The 23,616-nt window shown below is 40.1% G+C and overlaps 1 protein-coding gene across 5 annotated transcripts in view; it reads left to right on the forward strand.

Annotated features, from left to right (window-relative positions):
- The window catches only part of cadm3 (cell adhesion molecule 3), a 112,686-nt gene that overhangs the window by 43,033 nt on the left and 46,037 nt on the right, over nucleotides 1-23,616 (forward strand). For all 5 annotated transcript variants that reach the window (XR_014889614.1, XR_014889615.1, XM_085255755.1 and 2 more), the window contains exon 3: nucleotides 3,007-3,156. Coding sequence is in view for 3 of the 5 variants with exons in the window: in XM_085255755.1 (XP_085111881.1) it covers nucleotides 3,007-3,156 (150 nt within the window). In the remaining 2 variants the exon portion in view is untranslated. The remainder of the gene's footprint in view (nucleotides 1-3,006; nucleotides 3,157-23,616) is intronic.

Here is a 23,616-nt window from a genome sequence, read left to right on the forward strand (position 1 = left end):
ATATCTCTAGCATCCATCTTAATACCCACTGCTTCTAACCGCACCCCTCTGACCATATAATAACGGTTTAAGTCAATTTGAGATATTGCTAAAAGATTGATAAATTATGCTCTTGCAGTTAAATTCTACACACATGGTCCTTCAACTTAATTAAGCCAAACTTTTCTTTGATTAATATTTGACCAACTGTGCTAAAAACGTCAGCATGCTCGTATACTGTACAATTCAAATAATTTGTATACATTAGTGGAGCTTTAAATTTAAGATGTAGAATGCCTGTTAATCATGATTAAAGCATTTTAGGCCTTATGGTCCATAAGAGTGAGATTAACCTTTATTTGTTAGCTTTCATTAATTTACACACAATGTTTTTGTAGCTAACAACAACCGGAGCCTGATGTATTGGGCGTACTGGAGTAGCTGAAAATTATGTTTTGCTCCAAGACACTCCAGCAGTGTTAATGAACGAGCTACAAGTGCAGCTTTCACATTTACCATGCCAGTTCATGGATCGAATCTGCAATCTTCCTCAGACCCTTTCACTTCTCTAACCTTTAACAAACCGGCACCCCAGATCAATAATTTTAAATGAAAATAAAAGACCGATATATGACAAATAACCACGAGACAAACAAACAGGTATAATAACAAAGGCCGCTACCTTTCTGGAAGTTAACCTCCTTGGCTCTGGGTCGTTCTTTATTACAGGGGCGTGCTTAGTTTGAAACCTTGAGACATTTAATTGTTGCGCTTTTGAGTTTTTATTTCAGATTGAAGTTTGGAGAAACATCTGGGAGATAAAGTGTAATTTATGCAAAAAATGTGACGTGATGGCTTTGAAAACTTTACTCCCACACAAATTTGATGAAATGATTAACTGGTTGATATTACCTTGACTAAAGGAAAAGCTTTGTCTGGCATTTAGTGTTCCACTGATAAAAAGCGACATTTCTGGGTTTTTTCTGGTGATAAATATTCAACATTATGTAAAGGATCCTTAAAATATGTCCACTTTAAAAGCGTGTCTCCTCGCTGAAAAGTCACTAATTGGCTACTGATATTGTTTTACCAGCACAAATGTCACACTGAGCCTCAAACTCAGGTTGTCCTTGATCAGAAAATGCCAGCACTCTGTGGCAGCTAGACAACGCAAGATTGGCTAACTTGTCAGCGTTCATTGCGGTTGGCTTGATGGGTAGTGCAGTGGGACAGCCAATTTACCCAAAGTGTTCATGCCAAGTGGAGGAGCTTGTGCGATCAGCCACAAGAATTAGCCCAAGATGCTATTAAAGGAGACACTAATCCGTGGTACACTTGACCACACATTCAGCCCTCAGCCATCATGGTGCTTAGATAAACTAACCACAAGGTCAGAGCTGCAGTAAAACAGGAGAGAGAGCAAGTGAGCGACTTCCTGACATGAAGGGCTCTGGAAGTCTCTGAGTGCCTTTTGAATCCCGCTGGCAAAGAGCAGCTGTACCTTTATTATCGCTCTGAAACCTTATAGCCCAGAGGCAAACCTGAAGCCTTTTTTTTTTGCCTGATGTTTTCTGTGATGCTGGACTTGCTGGCCAGTTTTAAAATGAAAAAAAAAAAAGATGCCTATAGTTTCTCCCAGGTGCTCTTGGCTCATGTACCGCAAACGTGTGTTTTTGATGCTACATTCAGTTAGTTTGCTCTCCTCCTCTTCTGCAACCTTTCTTTGTGTGCCCCTCCTTTGCGTGTCTTGATGGGAGTTCCGCTGAAGCGCACTTAAGCAGATGTTCTTCCTGCAGAAAAAAAAAAAATCCATTCCACCGCCGGTGCAAGGATGCGATAACGCTCCACACCGAATATAAACCTGTCTCCCGCTTGACAATTTGGTTCCAATTAAACTATTTATATGCGCCGTATTTTCAGGGGTGAGGAGACCGCTTTGAGGCATATTTTCTTATAAGAAGTTCCCCCACGTTGGCTTGGTCTTGTTGTCAATTATGTCATATTTTCCTTTTGGTTGAGATTTGAATGAGTGAGCACCGGCATATTTGGAAGATAGTAGGAGAGGAGAGGGCGCGAAGGGTGCACACGAGGCCGAGATATGTGGAACTTCACGTGGCAAACAAACGAAACCGCAGCTACCATGTTAGGCTTTACTTACCGTAACGAGGGACTCCATGTTTTAGTATAGATCTCTGGTTCTGATTCACAATTTGTCACCCTCATTGAATGCAGAGGAGAATTAGCTTGCCTCATCACCCGTTATCAAGGGAGCGCTGTTAAATACCATAATTTGAGCCAATTTGAATACTGTTATACACCCAGACAGTTCACTCTTCAGTGATTTTTGCGGTGTTCCAGTTTCAGCTACAGCCTTTAGAATCCCTTCATTATGTCGGGTCATTTATATTCTCATTCTCCTTTTCCTCTGACCTGCTCATTTCCATAATGCCTGTCCTGTTTGAGCTTCCTCTGGACCAGCCGATGCATATGCATGGAGTTAAAAACTGACACAGATATTGACAAAGGAGAGTTAGAATGCCATTAGAGGTATGAGACAGCGCTCTTGTTGTTGCTTTGACCCGTCGAGAGCCACTGTCTGCTGTAGTCGCTTCATCTTTGCTGGTCCCTCAGGTCGCATGGTCCCTGGATGCCAGGGCTGCAACTGACTCATTGCTCTTACACTGGCCTCGCAGACATACAAGTAGATAGCCATTTGTCTACTTTTTTGTCCCTCTGACAGCTTGTCTGTGTGTCGGTGTGTGTGCGTATTGTGTCTGAGCTTTCAGAAAGACAGATAGAGATATATAGATAATCTGACAAGCAGAGAAAGAGATGGGCGGGGGGAGATAGAGAGAAAGAGTGAGATCGAGGCGGGTAATGCACTTTGTGGGTTTATCTGATTTGTGTGTTTGTGTGTGCTACTATTTTTGCCTGTGTTTTCATATGAGCACTGCATCTCATTGACTTATGATGCATTTATATCACTCAGTCTCGTGATTTTTTTCTTCCCTCTCTCCTGTTACCTAGAAGACGACCCCTTGCAGCCAATGACCTCCGATGAGACGGTGCCCGTGGGGGGTACGGTGACATTGACCTGTCGGGTGGCAGAGAGCGACAATTCCTCACTGCAGTGGTCCAACACTGCACAGCAGACCCTGTACTTTGGAGAGAAGAGAGGTGAGAGGAAGTCAGGGATGGAGTATCATTAGGAGCTAATTACAGAATATGTACAAATTCTGCTAATTTACTTTGCCAAATGTGCTTTGGATCAGTGCTTTTCAAACCACTTGTGCTCAAGTCACACCAAAGGGCAGACCAACATTTCAGTGCGCACCTTAATCCTCAAAATGTGACACAAAATAGTCACCAGTTCTTATTTGGTTTGATTTTTGTCACCTCACTTGCAGCATCTGGTCTCAGCCTGACACCTGAATTTCAGATACTTTCATATAAAAGTCTTGCTGCCTCTGGTTTCTATCCAGTGCTCTTTTTAAAAAAGCCAAGGTTCTCTCAGAAGGATGTTTAGTTTCTAAGTTCCTCTTTAGCTTGCACCGTGTTAGCTTTAGCCAGCTTTTCCTGACAGATGACTTTCAGGCTGAGGGCTGTTAACATCCCCTGTCCAGCTGTCGAAGCCAAAAGAAGCGGTTTTTTTTCCCTCCCATAAGGCAGCAGATTTTTTGCACTGATGGTTATTTAGAGAAAATTAGTATGTAAAAAGTACTAAACAACCTATTAGTTTATCCATAGCTTTTTGTGCAATTCAAACCTGAAATCATGGCAAAGCGTGCAATAGACACGCCGTTTGGCATGCAGAAGTTGCCGTAACAGCAAGGGGAGATAATATATTTAAAGCCAAAAAGTCGCCAGTGACCAAGGAAGGTATGAAGTAGGTTTCAGGGTCCTTAATCACCAGAAATCATGAAGCTAGGTGGTTAATATGTATATACATGTAAATGTGCTAAAAATGTCTGTTTAAACGCTCGTATTCTTGTTGGCTTAAAATAAAACATCTCCCTCTGCTGGTACTCCAGCTTACTGCAACTTCTACATGCGTGTCCATTTCACACTTAGAAGAAGCAAAGTGTGGAATGGACACAGTGGACCGGCATGTCTATTACACATTTTTCTGTGATACGGGGTTGGCAATAATATATTGTGATAATAACATATGTTGGACACCTGGACTTACCCCAGTGGACACTATATGGGGATCATGGGTGTCAAATTGATGTTAGTACATCAGCCACACATATATATATATCTATGTTGGCCCAGTAAAGACCCATTGCATAATAACATATAAAAAACAAAAACACATAAAATGTTCCCTTCCTAGGTACAATCTGAAAAAAACAAAACAAAACAAAAAAACGTGAACTTTCAACATCCTGTATCAGTTTTCCATTTTTTAATATCATTGTTAGAAAGAAGGCTGTAAAACTGAGATCGAGTCAGACTTCTGGGTCAGATGAAAAAACACCTTAGATAAAACTAAATATATATATGTATGTATTCTTTTTCTTCTTTCTTGTATTAACCACTCCTGTAAGACATCCAGGACACTATTTGAGGCCACTTCTCACCCCAGTCCATTCCTATTTGATGATTTGTTATGGGGACTGATGGAATGCACAGGGCTTACACAGCTGTGACATAAATTTTGTTTTAGTGTGAGACCACAACCCTAAAACAAAAGTCACAGTTTGGTGAAGCATTTTAAAGCTCATGTCCTGGCTGTACCCTGCCTTTAACCCAATGACAGCTGGGATAGGCTCCAGCTCCCCACAGGAGGATCCTTAGCTTCTTATCCAAACCTGGATAAGGAGATAAGAAAATGAATGGATGGGGTTTAAAAGCTCAGTGCACCGCTGTTTGTGTCACAAGTAGGTGTAATTGAGAAAAGGAAAAAGGAAGAATTTGTGCACTTTCTGATTGTCGCTATAGCAGACAAGCAAACAGAATTAACAGCTAACAACTGCTCACAAACTGCTAGTGTCACAAATGAATTGTATTTGTGAACTATAAGGATATAAATGGTGAAGTAGTGTCATCCGCCACGTTGCTCCAAGGCTTAGATTACTAGTTTTGAGCTTGAGTAGTCATCGTGGCTCCAGCTTTTCCTCGCGCTACTCATTCTGTCCCTCAAGCAAAGTAATTGCTTAAAGACGAAGACACACATACACAAGTTGTCTCACGCACACGCACACACAGATCATTAAGCCCCTGAACTGTTAAAGGATCAAAAAACTTGGAAAAACAATGGCTATTTTCACTTTAGCTGTGATGTGTGTTATTGCAAGGGAACCCATGTAAAGGCTACTTTAATGATGCTTTCTAACACAGAGTGATGTCAAGAAGTTCAGTTCTGCACTTTTCTCTGTATTACCCATCAGAGATGTACGTGAGAACAGACATTAAACGGTCTTTAACCTTCCCACTCTGTAGTACAATGTGATGTCTGATTGTGCTCATGTGAGAATAGCACAGTTAATTCTCTGGTGAATTCACAGCAAATGAGTGGGCGTCATGTGTCCTGCCTCCGGCTCGCTCTACTCAGGCAGCTCCCTCACCTAAAGCAAACGGATGGAGAGAGAGTGAGGATGGCTGTGAAACTGACTGGCTGCTGTACATTTGAGAAAAGACAACTGCAGGCAAAGTCACAACCTAGCATGTTGAAAAAAAAACACCCCAGCTATAGTAACAATTGGAAGGCGTAAAAATTATGGATATGCCTTGGACAGATGGCTGCACTTATGATTTTTCAGCAGCTTGCTTCACTAAAATGACCCCTAAAAGTGAATTAAACAATAGGATTTCACTCCCTCTTGAATATGTCTTGATTGCATTTGCATATTGCACACTATCTCATGTATCAAGGATGCATGAAGTATCATAACTAGATGTAAATAGAGTCTATTTAGATTTTTTTAAAGGTATATGCTTCCAATATATTTTCTGAAGAATATTAATTCTGTTTGAATGGAATTTTTGGAGGATGGGTGTGCAATAAAGATGTCTCCTGCTGCAATGTTGTTGAATGAGGCACCATAATTACTTCATATAAACAGGGTCAAGTGCTTTGTTCGAGAAAAGCCTCAACGACATTAGGAGACCGAGATGGCAAGCAACATATTTTTCTAATATTGCACAGTGCCAAAAGCGCTCAGTTAGTGCAACAAATGAAAACTGACGACATAAACAAACTTCTGGGGGGCTAAAGTGCATCTTAGCGAAAAATTCAAACTGTTTTTAAGAAAATCTGTCACAGTTTTTTAATAACCCATTTTGTGCAACTTGATGGGCGAACTAGCTTTTGTGCCAGGCTGGCTTTTATTGACATTTTGAAAAGAGAGACTTCCCACTCAATGATACAGTGGTCAAAAAAAAAAAAAATCACACAACAGACCTCACATTTGAAAAGGGAAAAAAAAAGAGGTGCTGCTGGTGGGGTTAAAAAAATGACACTGTAAATAAGGACTGACATTAAATATGGATTTTTGGCTCTAATCATGCCTGTTGACTGTGCTCAAACCCATGGCTCAAAACATCATGAGGAGTGAAAAGGAGCATGCCCAGCAGCTAGTTGGAGTGACATTAATAGGCTATGATTGTGAGAAAAAAAATTGCTTTTTCTTTATTTGACATTATGACAAAAAATACTGCCAAAGTGGTGGTTAAAGACAAATACATTAAAAAAAAAAAATCTCTGAAACTTTCTTGTAGTTTGTCCATTTTCTGTAGTCCAGCATCACAGAGCAGGCTTGGCACTTGGGAGTGAAAAAAGGAGAGAGTGGTACAGATGGAAGGAGTGATAGGATAGTTGGGGAATTACAAACGAGCCAGACGAGAGTGCTAGAAAGCCTCCCATATGCAGTAATACACGCTTAACAGTGGAAGTCAAGTAATTGAGAGATGGAGTTGAGAATTGCGAGAGTATAGATGGCTACAGGCTGAGAAGTTTTCACTGCAAAGGGCCAGACTTTTTGAAACAAACAATTTGGAAAACAGAGAGAGGCGCGAGAGAATGGGGAACAGAGGTGGGGAAGGGCAAATTGAGAGCGCAGCGAGTCTTTACTCCAGACGGAGCTTCAACCACAGTGTAGAGATTGAAGACAGAAAGTGAGGCTCTTCTCTGCAGTGATACAACACTTACAGATCGAACCCCTACTTGGTAGGGAATTGAGACGAGTATTGGAGAAGGAGGTGGTGGTGGAAGGGGAGAAGCAACCCATTGTAGTGGGTTAAAAAGCTGAGTTAAGAACCAGATCTGGGTGAATGGTGGTGCTGGAGGGGTGGAAGGTGTGACGGGAGTTGAGAAATCTTCGACCATGTCTTTTCTTTAAAGTGAAGCAGATGGGGGGAAGAAGGAAGGTAACGTCAGGTTCTTGTCTTTTTTACAGTAATGATATAAAAAGATAAAGCTACGGAGGTATTGACAGAGTAAGATTACAGATAATGACGATAATGACGAGGCTGAAGGGAGACTGGATAGTAAATAGAAGACAACGGTTGTCTAAGAGGAAAGAGAAAGAAGATGAGAGAGCATTTTGACTTTAAGCAGATGCTATTACTGTGATGGAAGCATTGAAAAGCAGAAAAGCATGTCCAAGATGCACAAGGAAATGGCCTTGAAGGACGGATTGCAAGAATTCAAATGAGAGGAGACTTTTTTTTTTCGGTAGTTGTTGAAATGTATGATTTCACCTCCCATGTCTAGTCATTTGAATTTCTTATAACGCCATTTTAGTATGCTTAGGATAAATGCTTGCACTGTTTTATGTGGTATCACCTGCCGTTTTCTGTCATTAGTTTTAAGCAGGTAGCAGTAAAGCTTTTACTGGAAACAGCTGGAAACAAAGCTTATGAGATTTAAGTGAAACAGTGATGTAGTATAGTGGAAAATAAAAACAATGAGCATCTGCCCTCTTCCATAGTATGATTCAAACCAGAAATTTCAAATTGGGATTCATCACTGAATAATAGAATAATAGAAATCATTTTCAGGCCAGTTTTTGTGTAACTGAGCATACCGCAGCATTTTCTCCCTGCTTCTCTTCCTTATCAACGACTCCTTGACAGCCACTAACCTGAGCTGCCCTCTGATTATACTCATTCCTAGTCCCATTCCTCCAAAATGACAAGAAAGCCTTGCTCAACACTTTTGTACAGCACCATATATATTTCAAAAAAAGTGTCAAAAGCTTTCAGTGTTTAGTTATAACAGTAATTTGTGAAAATGTTCTTCCTCTTTCAGTTAACGCCCTCCACACATTACCATTCCCGCCCCAAATTGTCTTGGTAGTTCACTGTAATTGTCGAGCCAAGAAAGAAAAAAGTCAAAGTCAGATTAAAAAGGTTAAATGAAAGGATGCTTGGCTCTAAAAAAGTGCAGTATGACAGCGGGAAAAGAGTGACTTAAAATTCCTCAGTTGTCCAGTTTGGACATGATAGATAGAAATGAGGCAGCAAGTCATCTCTGCGGTTGGCCCAGACAGTAAAGCGCAGGCAGTGCACTTCAGAACTGAGACAGCAAGACATAGATGGATGAGAGTGAGGAGAAAAAAGAAGGGCATATCAGAACAGGAATAAAAAAGCGGAAAAAATTAGAGATACGATTGAAAAAAAAATCAGAGGGGGAGAAAAGAAAAGGAGACGAGAACGGGGAATGAGAGGAATCAGAACTTCTCACCATCATGTTTCAACATAGCACAGCATGCAGCAGGCTTTGTAGCGGGAGGGAGTGAGGGATGAGCGAACAGCATGGTGAGCGATAAAAGAAGACGCACAAGAAAGGACGAAGCAAATGATGAGTGACAACTCCTTACAGAGATAGCCACCACACAGCAGACTGTGGAACTGACGAAACTGTTCTGTGACAAAATCTGAGATGGCAAAGGAGAAAAGGGAATAATCAAAGATGGAATGACAGATGCTTGTTTTTCTTTAAACAGGTATCCCTATTAAAATGAAAACCTTGCCGTTGATGCATACATGACAGTTTCACCATCATTAAAGCAAGGAGAAGAACAGGAGGGGAGGAGATAAAGAGAGATGTGATGCAAAAATGAACGGAGGGTATGAGGGCAGAGTGGTAGATGTGACACTATAGAGAGAGCAGAATTGGGTTTATAAAAATGATACAGGGAAAGTAACTTGGAAAGAGACCTGGAATTCAATTTATAAATACATTTTTATTCACAAGTAATATGAAAAATGAAACATCTAAGCCCATGCTGTGATATATGAAATGTTGACGTTGTTGGCATTATCACAGGGTCACATCAATTCAATCCAATTCTCCATGGTAGATTGAAAGCTCAAGCTGACTTTTATCATTAATCACTTAGCCAAAACCATTGATATCAGTTAAATTTGATCCTGCTTTCACAGATGAGAGGGGATACAGAGAGGCAGTGACACAGAGAAGGGAACAGAGAAAAGGGGCACATTTAAAAAAAAAAGAAATACAAATCCTTTTTAAAGCTTCATGGAAGTGAATTGAAAGAGAACACGTTAAAAAATAGAGTAAAAGAACAAAACTGAGGAAACCAGTCTGGTTCCAGTGGAGCAGAGCTAATGAGAGTTCTGCAGCTATAACAGACCAGATAAAGATGAAGCAAAACAGGAAATTAATTGTTGAGGGACATAAAGCCCAGTTGTGTTTATTAAAGCAGATACAATTACAAAAAAAATGCTTTTTACAGCTAATCCTGTCCTGCATTAATCCAAGCGTGCACATTTAGTGCAAAGGAGCCTGTCAATGCATGGCATAAATAAATGATCTGATAACTGTAGCCAACACAGGATATTTTGATACATTTAAGGCTTTAATTTGAGATCATTTATTTTAAGACCCTTTTAAGGACTCACATACACCCTGGAGGGAACATGTGCAAGTGAATGGATGGATGGATGGATGAGTGAAAAAAAGACCTTTTGCTGCTAATAGAAGAGATTAGCCAGCTAGGAAGGCATGAAAACAGATGGGTTCATACATTAATGCTGAACTGTCAGGAGACAAGCCAGGGGAAAGGAGGGGGGCAGAGATACTGAGACCAAATGATGGACATGAGGGAGTTAAATATTCACAGAAAGTTGCTTCTGTATGAGAACTTTCAGTTTGTTATTTTATCAAAAACAACCCTTAAGTAGAATCATTTCAGTACATCTGTGAAAGGTCTCTTAGTCATTTCTTACAGTAGCTTTAGATAGAGTCACTAAGTTAAAAAAAAAATAGTTGTGAAACTTTGTTTTAGCGTGCTTGACATAGTTGTTTGGTTGTCTGAACTCCCAGCTGTGGGTGAGCTTGCTACAATATAGTTAGCAAGACCACCGGAAGGCAAGATGAGGCTGAGTGACTTGTGTATTCTGTCAGAAAAGAGACAAACCTGTGAGCATCCTGATAATAATTTTTCATACTTTATTGTGAAACCCTAACCTCTGGGGGACCTGGCATCGTTTTCCCACAGTACACTGTGACATCCTTGGGATTAAATAAATGTTGCAGTAAATGAGCAAAATCCCCCCAAATTCAGAAAAAAATAATTTTAAAGTGAATAAAAATGAGCTCAGAGGCAGAACTTTCAATAAAATTATACAAGAGTGAGAGTTTGATTATAATATTGCCTCCTTGTTTCCCCTGATACAGACTTCTCTCCTGCGGTGACTTTCTCCGGTTTGTCGGCTCAGTTTTGTGGTTTTGGTTCATTTTTTCTTCCAGTTTTACTTCTGATGCAAACACCTAACAGGAGCAGGTGTGACAAGTCTATGTCTCAGTTGCCCCAATGCAATAGGATAGACAGTTTAATAGACAGGAAATGCAATATAAAGGAGTCAAATTTATTTTGCATTTCCCCCTAGGTTTTGTAACTAGCAGTCATAATATAAGAACAGACTCTTCTTCCTTATTTGTCTTAGGTTAGAAGGACCCTAACATTACTGCTAATAAAATAAAATGTGATATGATATCCAGTTCCAAGCTATGGAAGAAGTTGCGAAGGAAAAGGCATTAAGCATTATAACTTGTTGCACTGCTGACCCATTGACCTCCATAGTCCAGTGGGAATGTAGTGCTGTATTAATCAGTGTTGGAACTGAAACTGCAGAAATGATCCAGCGAAACAGAAGAAAGTGCCCACATGAAGAAATCCCCTCATTAAAAGCAGGCAAGAGCGTAATCAAACATCACTCTTGCATAATGTGATTGAACGCTCTGCCTTTGAGCTCATCTTGCCATTCACTTTTTTTTTTTTTTAGATTGACTTTTAATTTATTTCTTTTTGTTCAGTTCTTGTGGGATTTCATTGAATTATCATGACACGGATTTAATCACATAAACATCTTTTTATTCATTGCTTTATTTAAACTGCAGTCCAAAAGCAACAATTTTCACTGTCTATACTGTCAAGCAGAGAAAAACAGAAACGGGAATGTGCTGCTTCTACATTTCACTTGAGGCACTTTTCCACTTTGTTTCACCATAAGTTGTATTTTTATGAGAGAAATTCAATTATGTTATGCGCCAATTAGCGTTTAACTAGCTAGACAGTTATATTAAGCACAAGCTTAAAATGTGAAATGATCTTAATGCATTTCTACATTTGCCCATGACTTTCTCTTGTAACAAAAAAAACAGTGTTATACACATTGTGCTTCAGAAATGTCTTAACAGACTAAATAGCAGTAGGACAGAGCAGTACATTCCCACAGAAGTAAAATTAAATAGCATCTCAGAACGACTTCAAACATTAAGCACAAACTCTGAAATGCATATTGCGTGACGTCTCCAAAAATATGAAGATTGGTTCCCTCCATCTTGAAAGGATTATATGACAACAGAACAAATTAGACACTTTATATTTACGTGCTACACAATGATTAACCTTCAGCCTATGAAAGAAGGATTAATAGGGGTAGTTTGTTTGGTTGGTTGCGATTAAAAAAATAAACTCTGTAAGGAGAAAAAAACAGCCGAGTCATACTAAACTGTGTTGTATGATTGACAAAAGTGTTAAAACTGCGTAGACTAACAGGTATGTGGAACTAGGTCAGGTCTTTCCAGCCGCGTCTCCACCGCATCGCACACTTACTATTTGCTCTATTTTTAAAATAGAGAGGATGGCTATGATATTTTAAGATGTCTTTATTCCATTCAGCTTTACGGCACCATGTTTGCAGCGTAGTTAGCCCTCATATGCTTTACAGCGTAGAATAATAAAAAGAGGCCTGCAGCATAAATACTCAGTTTAAGATTTTGCAGGCACATTTCCTTACCTGAAAGTTGTGTATACGCTCTCAGTCCATCTATAAATTTATTTATTTGTGATGTGGCTTCCTTCCTTCCTTTCCATAAAAGCATATGAGCAGACATCAGACAGCTATCATCTGCCTCGGTGCAATTTAACAAGGTAATGGCTCTCTGGTGATTTACAAACCATAGTGGACAGGAAGGGCTTGTGCCTTTTGGGAGGGTGTGTAGTAGGAAGACTTTAACTGTGGTGAATTTGACTGTAACTTGTACATCATTTAATTATAAACGCATACTAAGCACTTTTAAAGTTTACAGTGTTAAGCAATCTTAAGTGAAACGAGCACAGAATTATTGAAATTGATTGCATGAGCTCCCCACTCAGCCGCTCACAGATGGAGACAAACTGACAATGAGTGCTCACAACACAGCGCGAGGCGGTACTCCAAATGCAGCGCATGAGATGTTTTTTTGACATTTTCTGAAAAACTATTGATCCACATCACATCAGTCAGAGTTTTCCTGGTGTCTTGGAAGGCTCTCTCGAGAATGTATTAACAACAACCATCACAGGACCGAAAGACTGCAGGAGATGCTTTTGAAATCCAGCACTTGAAAGATGGCTTTTTATACAGTTTCTCTCTGTATTATTTGAACTCTTATTTTTCCGCGTGTCCTTAAAATAATCAGCTATACTGGCAGATAAGCACGAGGAGAAGAAAGAGAAAGGCACACAGGGAATTCAAAGTCAAATATACAGTCATATTTTTCAGGTTAATGAAGTAAATATATGAAGAAATTCACTGTGTGATTCGAAAATTGGCCTTTTGCCACTCACCCTCAGAAATAAAATTAAATTGAATAAATCACACATAAAGCAGTGCAGGCATACATATGCTGCTACTGTATTTGTTTATTTTTTATCTTTTCTTTTCCTTGGATTATTTTTTTTCTCCCTTATTTTTAAATCAATAAAGTGACATTTTGCCACTTACGACCTTCCTCAGCTTGCACTGAACCCTGATTCATAGAATTATAAATAAAAAGCTGAAACTGAGAGTTGTGACTGTGAACATCTCATCTTTATAATGTAATATTTCACCAACACATCATTAGTGCAAGTGTGTTTTTCCTTTTGTTCTTCTACAGTTTAATGCCTACCTTCACTATAAAAGAGCAGAGCCCCCCTTTAAGGAATTGTTTGGCATTTATGTAAATAGGGTCCTCACTTATTTGATGATTAGAGGATCTGTTCTAGAATACTAAAAATGAAGCCAGCAGCTGGTTATTGTAGCGTAGAAAAAAGACAATCACTTCAGACTTTGCTTTGCTCAAAGTAAAAGAAATAATGCCTCTAAAACCTCATATAAAAATTGTTTTATATTATGTTCTTGTCATTCTCAAAATCACTCTGAAGTCATTGTCTTAGTCATACCAGAGTAAAAATAGAACCTTATAACTCGGAAAAAGTGTTGGCTGTCTGGTAATTATATTGAACTTTTCTTGCAAGTAGCTGTAGTGACTGCCTGGTTGCCCAGAGGTTGAGCGTGCAGCATCGTCTGCCTCTAGGCAACAACTTTTAATCACAAGGTGATTGCACGGGTCGAGCAGCCTGTATCCAAGCAGCCGTGGTTTCACCCAGACTGACCGTCATCGCTCGCAGACAGATTGCCGAGGGTTTGCAAATAACTGCAAACTAATTTATAAATGCAGACACATTGCCAAGATGTTGCAGTCAATTTGAGTCTGCACCAATCAGCACAACTTCTCTTGTAGATCTAAGTGTTTGCCAACTGGCTTTATTCTGGTTATAGTCTTTTGTAAAGGCAGGGCTGCTGAGCAGTTCTGTATTTTGCAGTTAGATTGCTTTTCTGCAGCGTTGATGTTATTATTTGTGCAGGAATTTCAGAATTTCTTCTTCGAATATACATTTTTATGAATTACAGCAGACTGACAGACTCCATCTAGTTGCCATTTTATCACTTAATGCACCAAAGTGACTTTGAGGACGTCAACAGAGTGCAAGTTGTCGCTGACATGGTCACCCATTTTTGAAGCAACACTTTTCAAAATCAATGAGACTGCAAGTTCATTGTGCACAGTTGTAGTAATTTTAGTTGTTTCACGATCTGCAAACTCTGTTTTCCCTAGTGTGACTGTAGCATTGTTCATCTTTGGACAAAACTTGTAACAGGTTTGTCCAGTGGTGAAATGTTGTCTCTTTACAGGCTGCAGATTCAAATACATCAGTGAGACATTAGTTTGGGACCATTATTTACAAATTAACATGGTGCGTTGTTGTTGTAGTTGGTTGTGAATATAGCAAATGAAACCTTAATCCCTGCAGGAAAGAGTTTACTGAGGTCAGAGAACACGTGAGCATTACAGTTGGTTTCCCCATAGACTTTGACAACTTCACTTCACAGGAAACCTCGTCAAGGGTAAATCTATGGTATTGATGTTTTTGAAGGCATGCAAAAAAGCCTGTATCCAAAACCTTTTCCTTAGTAATAACAAACCATGTGAGGAATTCTCACCCTTATAAAAAGAAGATAAAAAGAAAAAACTGTATCAACTAGCTGTCCAGTCAAAACACTGTGGGACATAAATGGACATCAGGGGAAAATAATCTCACTTTACTTTGCATGAATCTGATCTTTTGACTTAGAAAATTGAGCAAGTTAATGATAGCATGCAGACATTCAAAAGCAGCAGGCTGACGGTGACAGCTATTATGATAATGATCGTCTTGACTTTTTTTTTTCTATAAAGGTGAAGAAAGTTGAGAAAATATTCTGTGCTTTATTGTTATACTTCATTCTGATGTGCTTCCTTTTTAATCCTTTTGGACCGGGCTCCCAGCTGAAGCCATGGCTTCGCTAGGGTCTTAGGATGTGTCATCGGTCAGTGTTATTTGCAAGAAATCCCCAGTGGACATTTTTCACTTCTGTAAAAACTACATGGGAGGATTTCGTTGGCATGTTGCTTGAAGCCGCTACACCGTTGGGAACATTTCTCTCTCAAGTTTCAACTGGAACTAATGCCTCCTTGCTTCAGTTTGCACCACCTTGGGCAAAGTTTAGTTCATCTGCCTCAGCTTGCTTCTTTCCATTGATTTTGCATACATTCATGCCGCTGCCTCTAAATTACTATTTTTGAAATCTTAAAGTAGGGTGAGAAGGACAAGTGAATTTAGAGGCAGCAAAAGGCAGTGGGAAGGATGGCAAAGTAGATAAAACAGACAGGGGTGTGCGTTTATCAAGCGTTTCGTAGTTGGCGCACTGATCCAGGTTCAATTGACGCTCTCAGATCAGTGGGGACGGCTTGATCAAGGGAAGCCTGTGGTCACTGAACCCAGATCAGCTGTTGTTAGGATGGATAATTAGGGAGCTGGAAAGAATATTCAGAAACAGATGGTAGGATGGGTGAGACGTGTGGGAGAAAGACAGAGAGAGAAGAAAGAATGGAGGCTGTCTCTTTCGATGAGAGTGTGAGCTAAATGCATGAAATGTAAAACAAAATGGGAAAATGAGAGAGTGATGGAGAGGAAGATGGGGGATGGACAGGAGAAGTGGAAAGAGAAGAACAAGGCAGGGTTGGAGAAAGAATGGATTGATGACAAGAACAATTGTGACAGACGTAGGAGGGAGGGGTGAAATGCTGATTCGGTTTGAACCGAAGAGGAGGATAAGGACACGGAGAAGCCGGGTGGAAGACAGACGCAGACATATAAAAACTATATATGAAAAAAAATATTAGTCTGTAACTTACGTACTTTTTTTCAACAACACGGGTTTCTCTCCTGTTGTGCCAAAAAAGCAATTTTGAATATGAAAGAGTTCTCAGCATAGTGGAAACTTGGCTGGAAAGGCATAAAGAGGCAGATGAAAAAAAGAAAAAATACATGGATTTGCACTCGGTATGTGTTGCGAGAGAAACCCCACTACCAGCCCACCCCACCTGAATGTTTGAAGTTGAAAGAGCATGAGGAAGATTGAGGGAGGAGGAAGAGGAGGAGGTGCAGGAGGAAGATGAGTAGGCGAAAATAGCTACTGTGACCAGATCAACAGTTAGACCTTTGGGGAGTATCAACTCTCGAGTTTGAGCGGCAGACAAGAACCAACGTCTGGCCAAAGAACTACAAACACACACACATAAGCACAAGATGAAAAGACACCATCAGCACGGATGTAAAAAATATGTGTACACTGATAAACACATCTTGTAGTTGGTATGTAAGAGCGCACAAAGGCTAAATCTATCCGCCCGATACCATTTAGAAACCACTTACACTTCCCAACCACTTGTTTAGGCTGGTAGCACAAGGGTTTCTTGATCCTGTATATAGCTATTCAGTAATAAATTGTGAGGAAGTTTTACACAGTAATGTGCATTTCCTTGTGAATACAGTCAAATACTACGAATGCTACAGACACATGTGAGGAAAAAGTAGAACAACATACTTTTACAGTATGCAGCCTCTCTTTTCTTTGACTAAAGAATCAAACAGACAGAAATTTTTAAATTCAAGTGAATAATCTAGAATTGATTGCTACTGATTGCATTTAGGCTTTAAACATTGTTGATTAGTCACTATTACTGCGAGCGATTTAGTGATAAATCCCATCAGGCCGCCGTTTCATTCAAGAGCATTACTATAACTGTATGGTGCAAGGAGCAGGGTAATTGGGACAGACCTGATATCGTGTCACCGTTGTTCACAGTGACACCTTGGCAAGGACACAAATGATACTTTCCGGTAGTAAACTGTTTATGGAGTTTGCAGTAGAAAAACTAAAACAACAATATAGTTGCAACTAAAAAGCAGATAATATGATACTTGCTTGCTAGATTTTAATCACTGAAGTGCTTTTATTAGAGATGGCGGTAGTTCTACTGTAATAATACTTGGTGTGAGTCCTGCACTGTGATTAATGTGGAAATTTCTTACTCTTTAGTGCCAATGTGTGTGTGTTTCCATTGCACCTCTGGACAAAGTGTGGCTAAAGCATGAAATCCCTTTGTGAATGCTTGTAATTGTCTGTAGCTGTTAGTAACTGATACAGAATTAAGATTTAATTATGCACTTTGGTTATTGATTTTTGTTCCTGTTTATCATATTGTGTTTCCTCCCTGAGATTTGTGAAGCTTTAGAATGAAAGGTGAAATACCTGATGGAGCGCAGAACAAAAAGTGACACAGTATGCAGTGTTAAACAAGTAAAGTGCATCTGCACAGGATCAGAATATACTGTGTATTAATCATAAATGTTACGTGCTGTCATGTTTTCAATATGAGATTTTAATACAAAAATGTTAAATGATTCTACCCAGGAATGGAAAAGAGGCTGGCAAGAACAGACTTCTACATGGTAGCATGTTCTCCTTCTGAAACACTTAATTATTTCAGCTTTATTACTGAGAATTCATGGTTATTGTCTGGTTAGCAGATGGCTCTCTGTGCTGTGAAACCTGTGAGCTGCAGCTGAAGCTGCTATGCTGAAGAACCCAGTCAGAGGCACAAAAAGCAACTGTAACAAATTCAAAAGGAGCCTTTGTTACAAATTGGAACAAAATACTGCGCAACAGTCTCTGAATTCAACCAGAATTAAAAGGGAAATCAACAGCTGTATATTTCGTCACTTCTAAAAATGCATCTTTAACTTTAGCTTCCGAATACTGGTGCATGCAGCAAAATGTTAAGCTTGAAGACTGCATGCTCCTGGGAGACATAGATAATAAAGGGAATACTTTATTCATTTGGTGGCAACTGAAGCCAAAGATGCACAAAAGAAATACCAGCTGGACTTGTTGATTATTTTATTTTACAATAGACTATATAGAAAGATGGACATTGCTTCCAGGACCTATTGGTTTATGAAACCCTGTTTTGAAGCCTTAGCTTGACTGTCCCTCTTTTGCATTTTTAAAATCCTGACGCAACGTGTGAGTGAGAAACCAAGGACCCTAACATGGTAGTGGCTTGCCCATCACAAAGAAGCTTCTTCCTAAATCAAACACTGTTTTATCATCTGTTTTACTTCAAATTGAACAATACGTTTTTAAAATGAAGCTGGTGTTGTTTTCAATAAGGCTAATGATTGACTTCATAAACTGATAAGGGAAGCTTTTACTGTGGCCCTAAATCAAGTGATGGCCTTTTTTAAAAATAGAATTAAGCATTTTTTGCAGGCAGTGGATTTGCCACCTTCTGACCATTTATCAGAATGTAGGTTTGAGGCGCTTCTAAATTAGCTTCATTTTTCAGACCGAGAGGCTACGTCCATCATTGATATGCAGTGTATTTTTTTTTTTTGCCCTTTTGGCCTCCTGACAGGCTGCTAATGCCAGGCTATGTTTCTGTCATATATCCATACCACTGAGAACGTTAACATCTTAATCTTTGCAAATAGTGCAGAGTTTTGGATATTCTGCTTTCTAAACATTCGGATTCAGCAGAGGAGACTAGAGCACTGCCTTCCTTTGGTTCAGAAAGTTTGAAAAAATGTCTGTGTGTGTTTAAAGTTGTGAAGTCTAATCTTAGATGTTCAGAGTTTCATGTCTGTCCAAGCTTTGGATGTGTTCCAAATGTCAGCCACCTAACAAGTTCTGTGAGAAAATGAGCAGGGGCCTGTTCTTCGTACCGCGCTAAGTGAGTTAGCTGGATGAGATTGTTGACGATTTCGCGTGATCCTGGATCGTTCGGTTCCCCGAAGCCCATCCGGGACTTGCTGTCATAGCAACAGAGCCGTAAGCGTAAACCTGCTGGGGAGCAGGTTTACTTTATGTAAACAGGATTAGATCGCGGCCACGCAGGTATGCCCGCGTCATTCATACGAAAGCAACAGCGATATTCCACCACTGTTTCACCATAAATAAATAACATCAATGTAACTAAAGATAATGCAGCACCTGATCCATTTATTGATTTCACACAGATACATACAGGTCATTTCCTAAAAAAGGGAAATGTACTATTAACATTCTATTACATGTATGTGATTATTACAGATTTAATTCATATTTCAGAGTAGCAATTGTAAATTACTTTGTGTAATCAAGATGAGAGACCACGGCTATAAAAGCGAAGGTGGATTTGGGAAGTCTGTCGCAGCCATGTCCTGTCCGTATACGCGAGCCACCCATTGCGGAAGGTGCAAGATTGATAAGGAGAGTCCTCAGAATCCAGCGTATATTGCGGGACAGACAGGATCCTTTAGCTCAGCGCGACAGTGTGCTCATAGAGAGATATCGATTTTCCCGTGAGGGTATTATTTACTTAACCAACTTGTTGACGAGGGGGTGCAGGACCACCACCTGTCTTTTGTTGCTCTGCCCTTTTCTTGGTTGCTGTTATAAACAAACAAACAGATTATTCCAGGGTCTCTTTCCAAGAGACTAAAAGCAATATAAGTGATAAATATTACCATTCTGTAGAACATTCTTATATTTCACTTTTACCTGTTCCCATGTTCTAGTGGGTCCTGTTGTGGCTCTAATGTGAAAGAGGATAAAATATAACATATTATAATATAATGTAATATAATATTGGATAATATAGTGTAATATAATAAATCTACCCTACCGCCTACTGGTGTTGGCCAGAGGGGCCGATGGCGCGATATGGCAGCCTGGCTTCTGTCAGTCTGCCCCAGGGCAGCTGTGGCTACAACTGTAGCTGCCTCCACCAGTGTGTGAATGTGAGAGTGACTGAATAGTGGCATTGTAAAGCGCTTTGGGTGCCTTGAAAAGCGCTATATAAATCCACTCCATTATTATTGTTATTATTAAATTACTTACGAGTTTAATTTGTCAGCAACTTCCTGCCAGCCCTCGCTCCTTGCTTTTGCAGCCTTTGCAGTGTTCCCTTGCGTTCTGATTAAACTCTGAAACTCCTGAAATCCCTCACTCAAGAGTTCTTGCTCTGCTGCCGAAAAATACCGAGCCGAGCGCGCTCCGTCGACATTTTCGCCAACCAATCAGAGGGTTGTCGATCAATGTTTCTACTATCGATGCGTAGCCCCTTTTACGACACCCAGTGATGTCACATTACTGCGTCCAGCTGTACTAATCGTCAATAGCAGGTGTGTTCGGGGAACCGGATTAGCGCGCTCACGGTTAGCGCGATGGTTTGGTCTTGGATGTTTCATTTGATCTTGGATGTAGTAAGCGACGTACGAAGCACAGGGCCCAGGCCTTCACTTCTGAGCTATATTCCTCTACCATAAAGCAGCCACACTCATATATAACGTTTGCGCCAGTCCAGTTTATCTCAAAACTAAGAAATTCATTATATCGAAGGAACAACAACCAAACATCAGTGTGTGACCTATTGACAGACTATTTATGTTGCCCACATCAGCAAGGCACAGCACATGTACAATTTTCAGGTGCTTCTGGATCGATACGTCCCCGTAACTAGATATCATATCGTTTTCGAAAATCCATCACACCTGTACTGGCAAGAAATATACATCGTTTATAATGAAAGAAGAAATAACTCCCCAAAAGAGAGAGAGAGAGAGAGTAAGCGCCTGGAATGATTAGAAATGGGTGAGATGTAAGAGAGAAAGACGAAGAACAAGATGTGGGGGTGGGGGGGATGAGTAGAGATGAGGGGGAAGAGAATTAAGGAGACTGATAGTTGAGCACAAGGTCCAGGGGGCATGGATAAGTGTTTGTGTGTGTCTGTGTGTGCGAGAGTGAGTGACCGTATGCCTCACACACACCTACACACACACACCCACACAGAGAGGGTAGCTCATGAAGACAAATGTAGTGACCTTGCTTAGTGATAAGGCATGAAGATAAAGTAGTGTTGGATGAAATAACGGAAAAAAAATGCCAAGAGAAACAAAGGTGTGTGTGTCTGTGTGTGCGCATGTGTGCATGTTTGTGGGAGTGTGCAAGACAAAGATGGGAGAATAGACAGATGGAGTGATGAAGAGAAAGGGTGACAATAGTGAGACAGAAAGAATGACAAAAGGGTGATGAGACAAGCAGCCACAGATGTGGCTCAATACCGAGAACGCCAGATAAACAATAAGAAAAGAAAACAGAGGCAAGACAATATGAAACTTGACACACATGTTTGGACTGACCTACCTAATGCTCTCTCTTCAAGATTTCCAAGATCAAATAGCTTCTTACCCCCTGAAACTCTTGTTTTTGCTGACCACTTGTAGTTTCTGCAGGGTTTCACCTAATACACTGAAATCACTGATAAGTGTGATTTGTTAGAGGTGCAAGATCAACAGGAAGAGGTGAACAGTGTTGCCAAGTTAGCTGTTTTCTTCCTAGATTGTGACTTTCAATACCTTTGCTCTTTTGTGAACAAGTTATAGTGACAAAAGTATTCTACTTGGGCTGGTATTTGAGGAGAGGAGAACTATATTTTTTAAAATAAGGTGGTCAACCAAAGAGCCAGACAGATGTGTAAATAAGCTGTACATGTACCTACCTCCTGTCCACAAGTTTTTCATTTTGAACTTTAGCTTGACCATTTAAATTCAATTATTCTTTCTCAAAGAACACATTTTAGCAGAGTGGGTAAACTGTTTTTGGATTCTTCCATGACTCTTCCACGACAGCTCAAATATATATATATTTTTAAGTTACAGGTGAATAATCTGAAGCAATTAAAACACTTTATAAAATTATAATAACTTAAGCTAAAGCTAGCTAACTTGAATTTTTGACCTGAATCAGCCACGAAAAGTTCTTCTGCAGGCAGTCGTGTGACCTGACAGGAGGTCCCTCCAAAGCAAGCCTTGACTCTTAGCAAACATCTTGGTCGGAGAGCAGTGTGATTATATGGTCAGTTATTTTGACTACGCTTTATAAATGAGTGGGGTGGGTGCAGTAACATGAATTTTAATGGTCTCTAGAATATTAAAAACTCGCACATAATTAGCAGTAATAGTAAACACTGCTTAAAAAGTTTGTCTCAAAATGAGATTTAAAGATTCATTTTGGGTAGAGAAAATCAAGAGAAAATACTAATTAGGCACACTTACATCTTTACTATGATAACAAGTAGATATCTCTCTCGACACCCATTTGAGGCTGTTGAACCTCTGCTGTCCAATTTTGTATTTTATTGAATGTCTTTTCATGTGAAAGCACACATCCACTACTCTTTCTATTGCTGGATCTTGGACTCAGCCAGGGTAGCCCATTGTCACTGATTCTATTCATGATTTTTTCATGACCAGAATTTATAGATGCAGCTGTGGAGGGTGTTAGCTGCCTTGGTCTCAGAATGTCATCTCTGCTTTTGCAGATGATGTGGTTCTGTTCAATTCCATTTTATTCATGTAGCACCAAATCACAACAACTGTTGCCTCAAGGTGCTTGTTACCCTCATCAAATGACCTCATACAGGGCAGTTTCCGGCCGAGCGTGAAGTAGCACCTGCGGAACAGGCTGAGACGATACACCATGCTCAGGTGGACTGGCAGACACTGGCAAAGCCACTATTCCTTTCTCCACCAATCCAGACACAAGAGCAGCTTTCAGCTCAGCCTTACGCAGAGCTGTGGAGACACAAATGCCATAAAATGCTGCCACCTCATGCAAATCCCTCTTCTTACAGGCGTCCAGCTGGACGCCTGTAAAAAGGTAGGTAGCCATTCAAAACCACAACAAAAAACTACCTGAGGCTAACAATAACAACAAAGAAGAACCATCTCCAACACGCAAATCAAAAACAGGTGGGAAATATGTGTGGCCACAGGTTAACCAATAAATAAAAATACCACCGACCCTCTCCCCAGACCTACCTACTAAAATCTTAGCCTAGTTAGCTTCTGGAGTGTACCAGGCTCGAGGCAACTTTAAAGGCTAAGCATCAAGTGCACAAAGCATCGACAAGCCTACCCCCGACAGGGAACTAAACATCACCCGCGATTACTCCAAAAATAAAAAAGGCAAAATAAAAAATGAGTGCCTGAAGGAGGAGCTGACGCTCAGCTAGACACTGTGCTAACCGGAGAGAGAGCGCAGCAGATACAATACAACCAAATAAGCCACTGGCAAACAACTCACTAATACTCAATTGCTCTTCCTTCCATTCATATCCCGGACGAGCCCCCACATTGTTACGTCCCCACAATGAAGGTCCAGGGGTGTGTGTGGGGACTGGTAACAAATTGGTACAGAATGAAAGGAAAACAGACAGAGGTGTTTAGTAAATAAAATAGTTTTTATTATAGATAAACTTAACATAAAGAGCCGGCAATGCCGTTTTACCAATAACACTAGAAAAAGAAAAAGGTCGCAACAACAAAGAACATAACAGCCACACTACTCACGTGAAGCAGCTACACTGCTTCCAAAACTCCACACTATAGGATCACCTTCGACACACAATGTGGGAACACCAGAGAAAAA

This window comes from Mchenga conophoros, linkage group LG18 (genome assembly GCF_057382185.1).
Source record: "Mchenga conophoros isolate Kocher_MC1m ecotype Shallow Benthic linkage group LG18, M_conophoros_male_GT1.1, whole genome shotgun sequence".
In the NCBI taxonomy this organism is placed as follows: Eukaryota; Metazoa; Chordata; class Actinopteri; order Cichliformes; family Cichlidae; genus Mchenga; species Mchenga conophoros.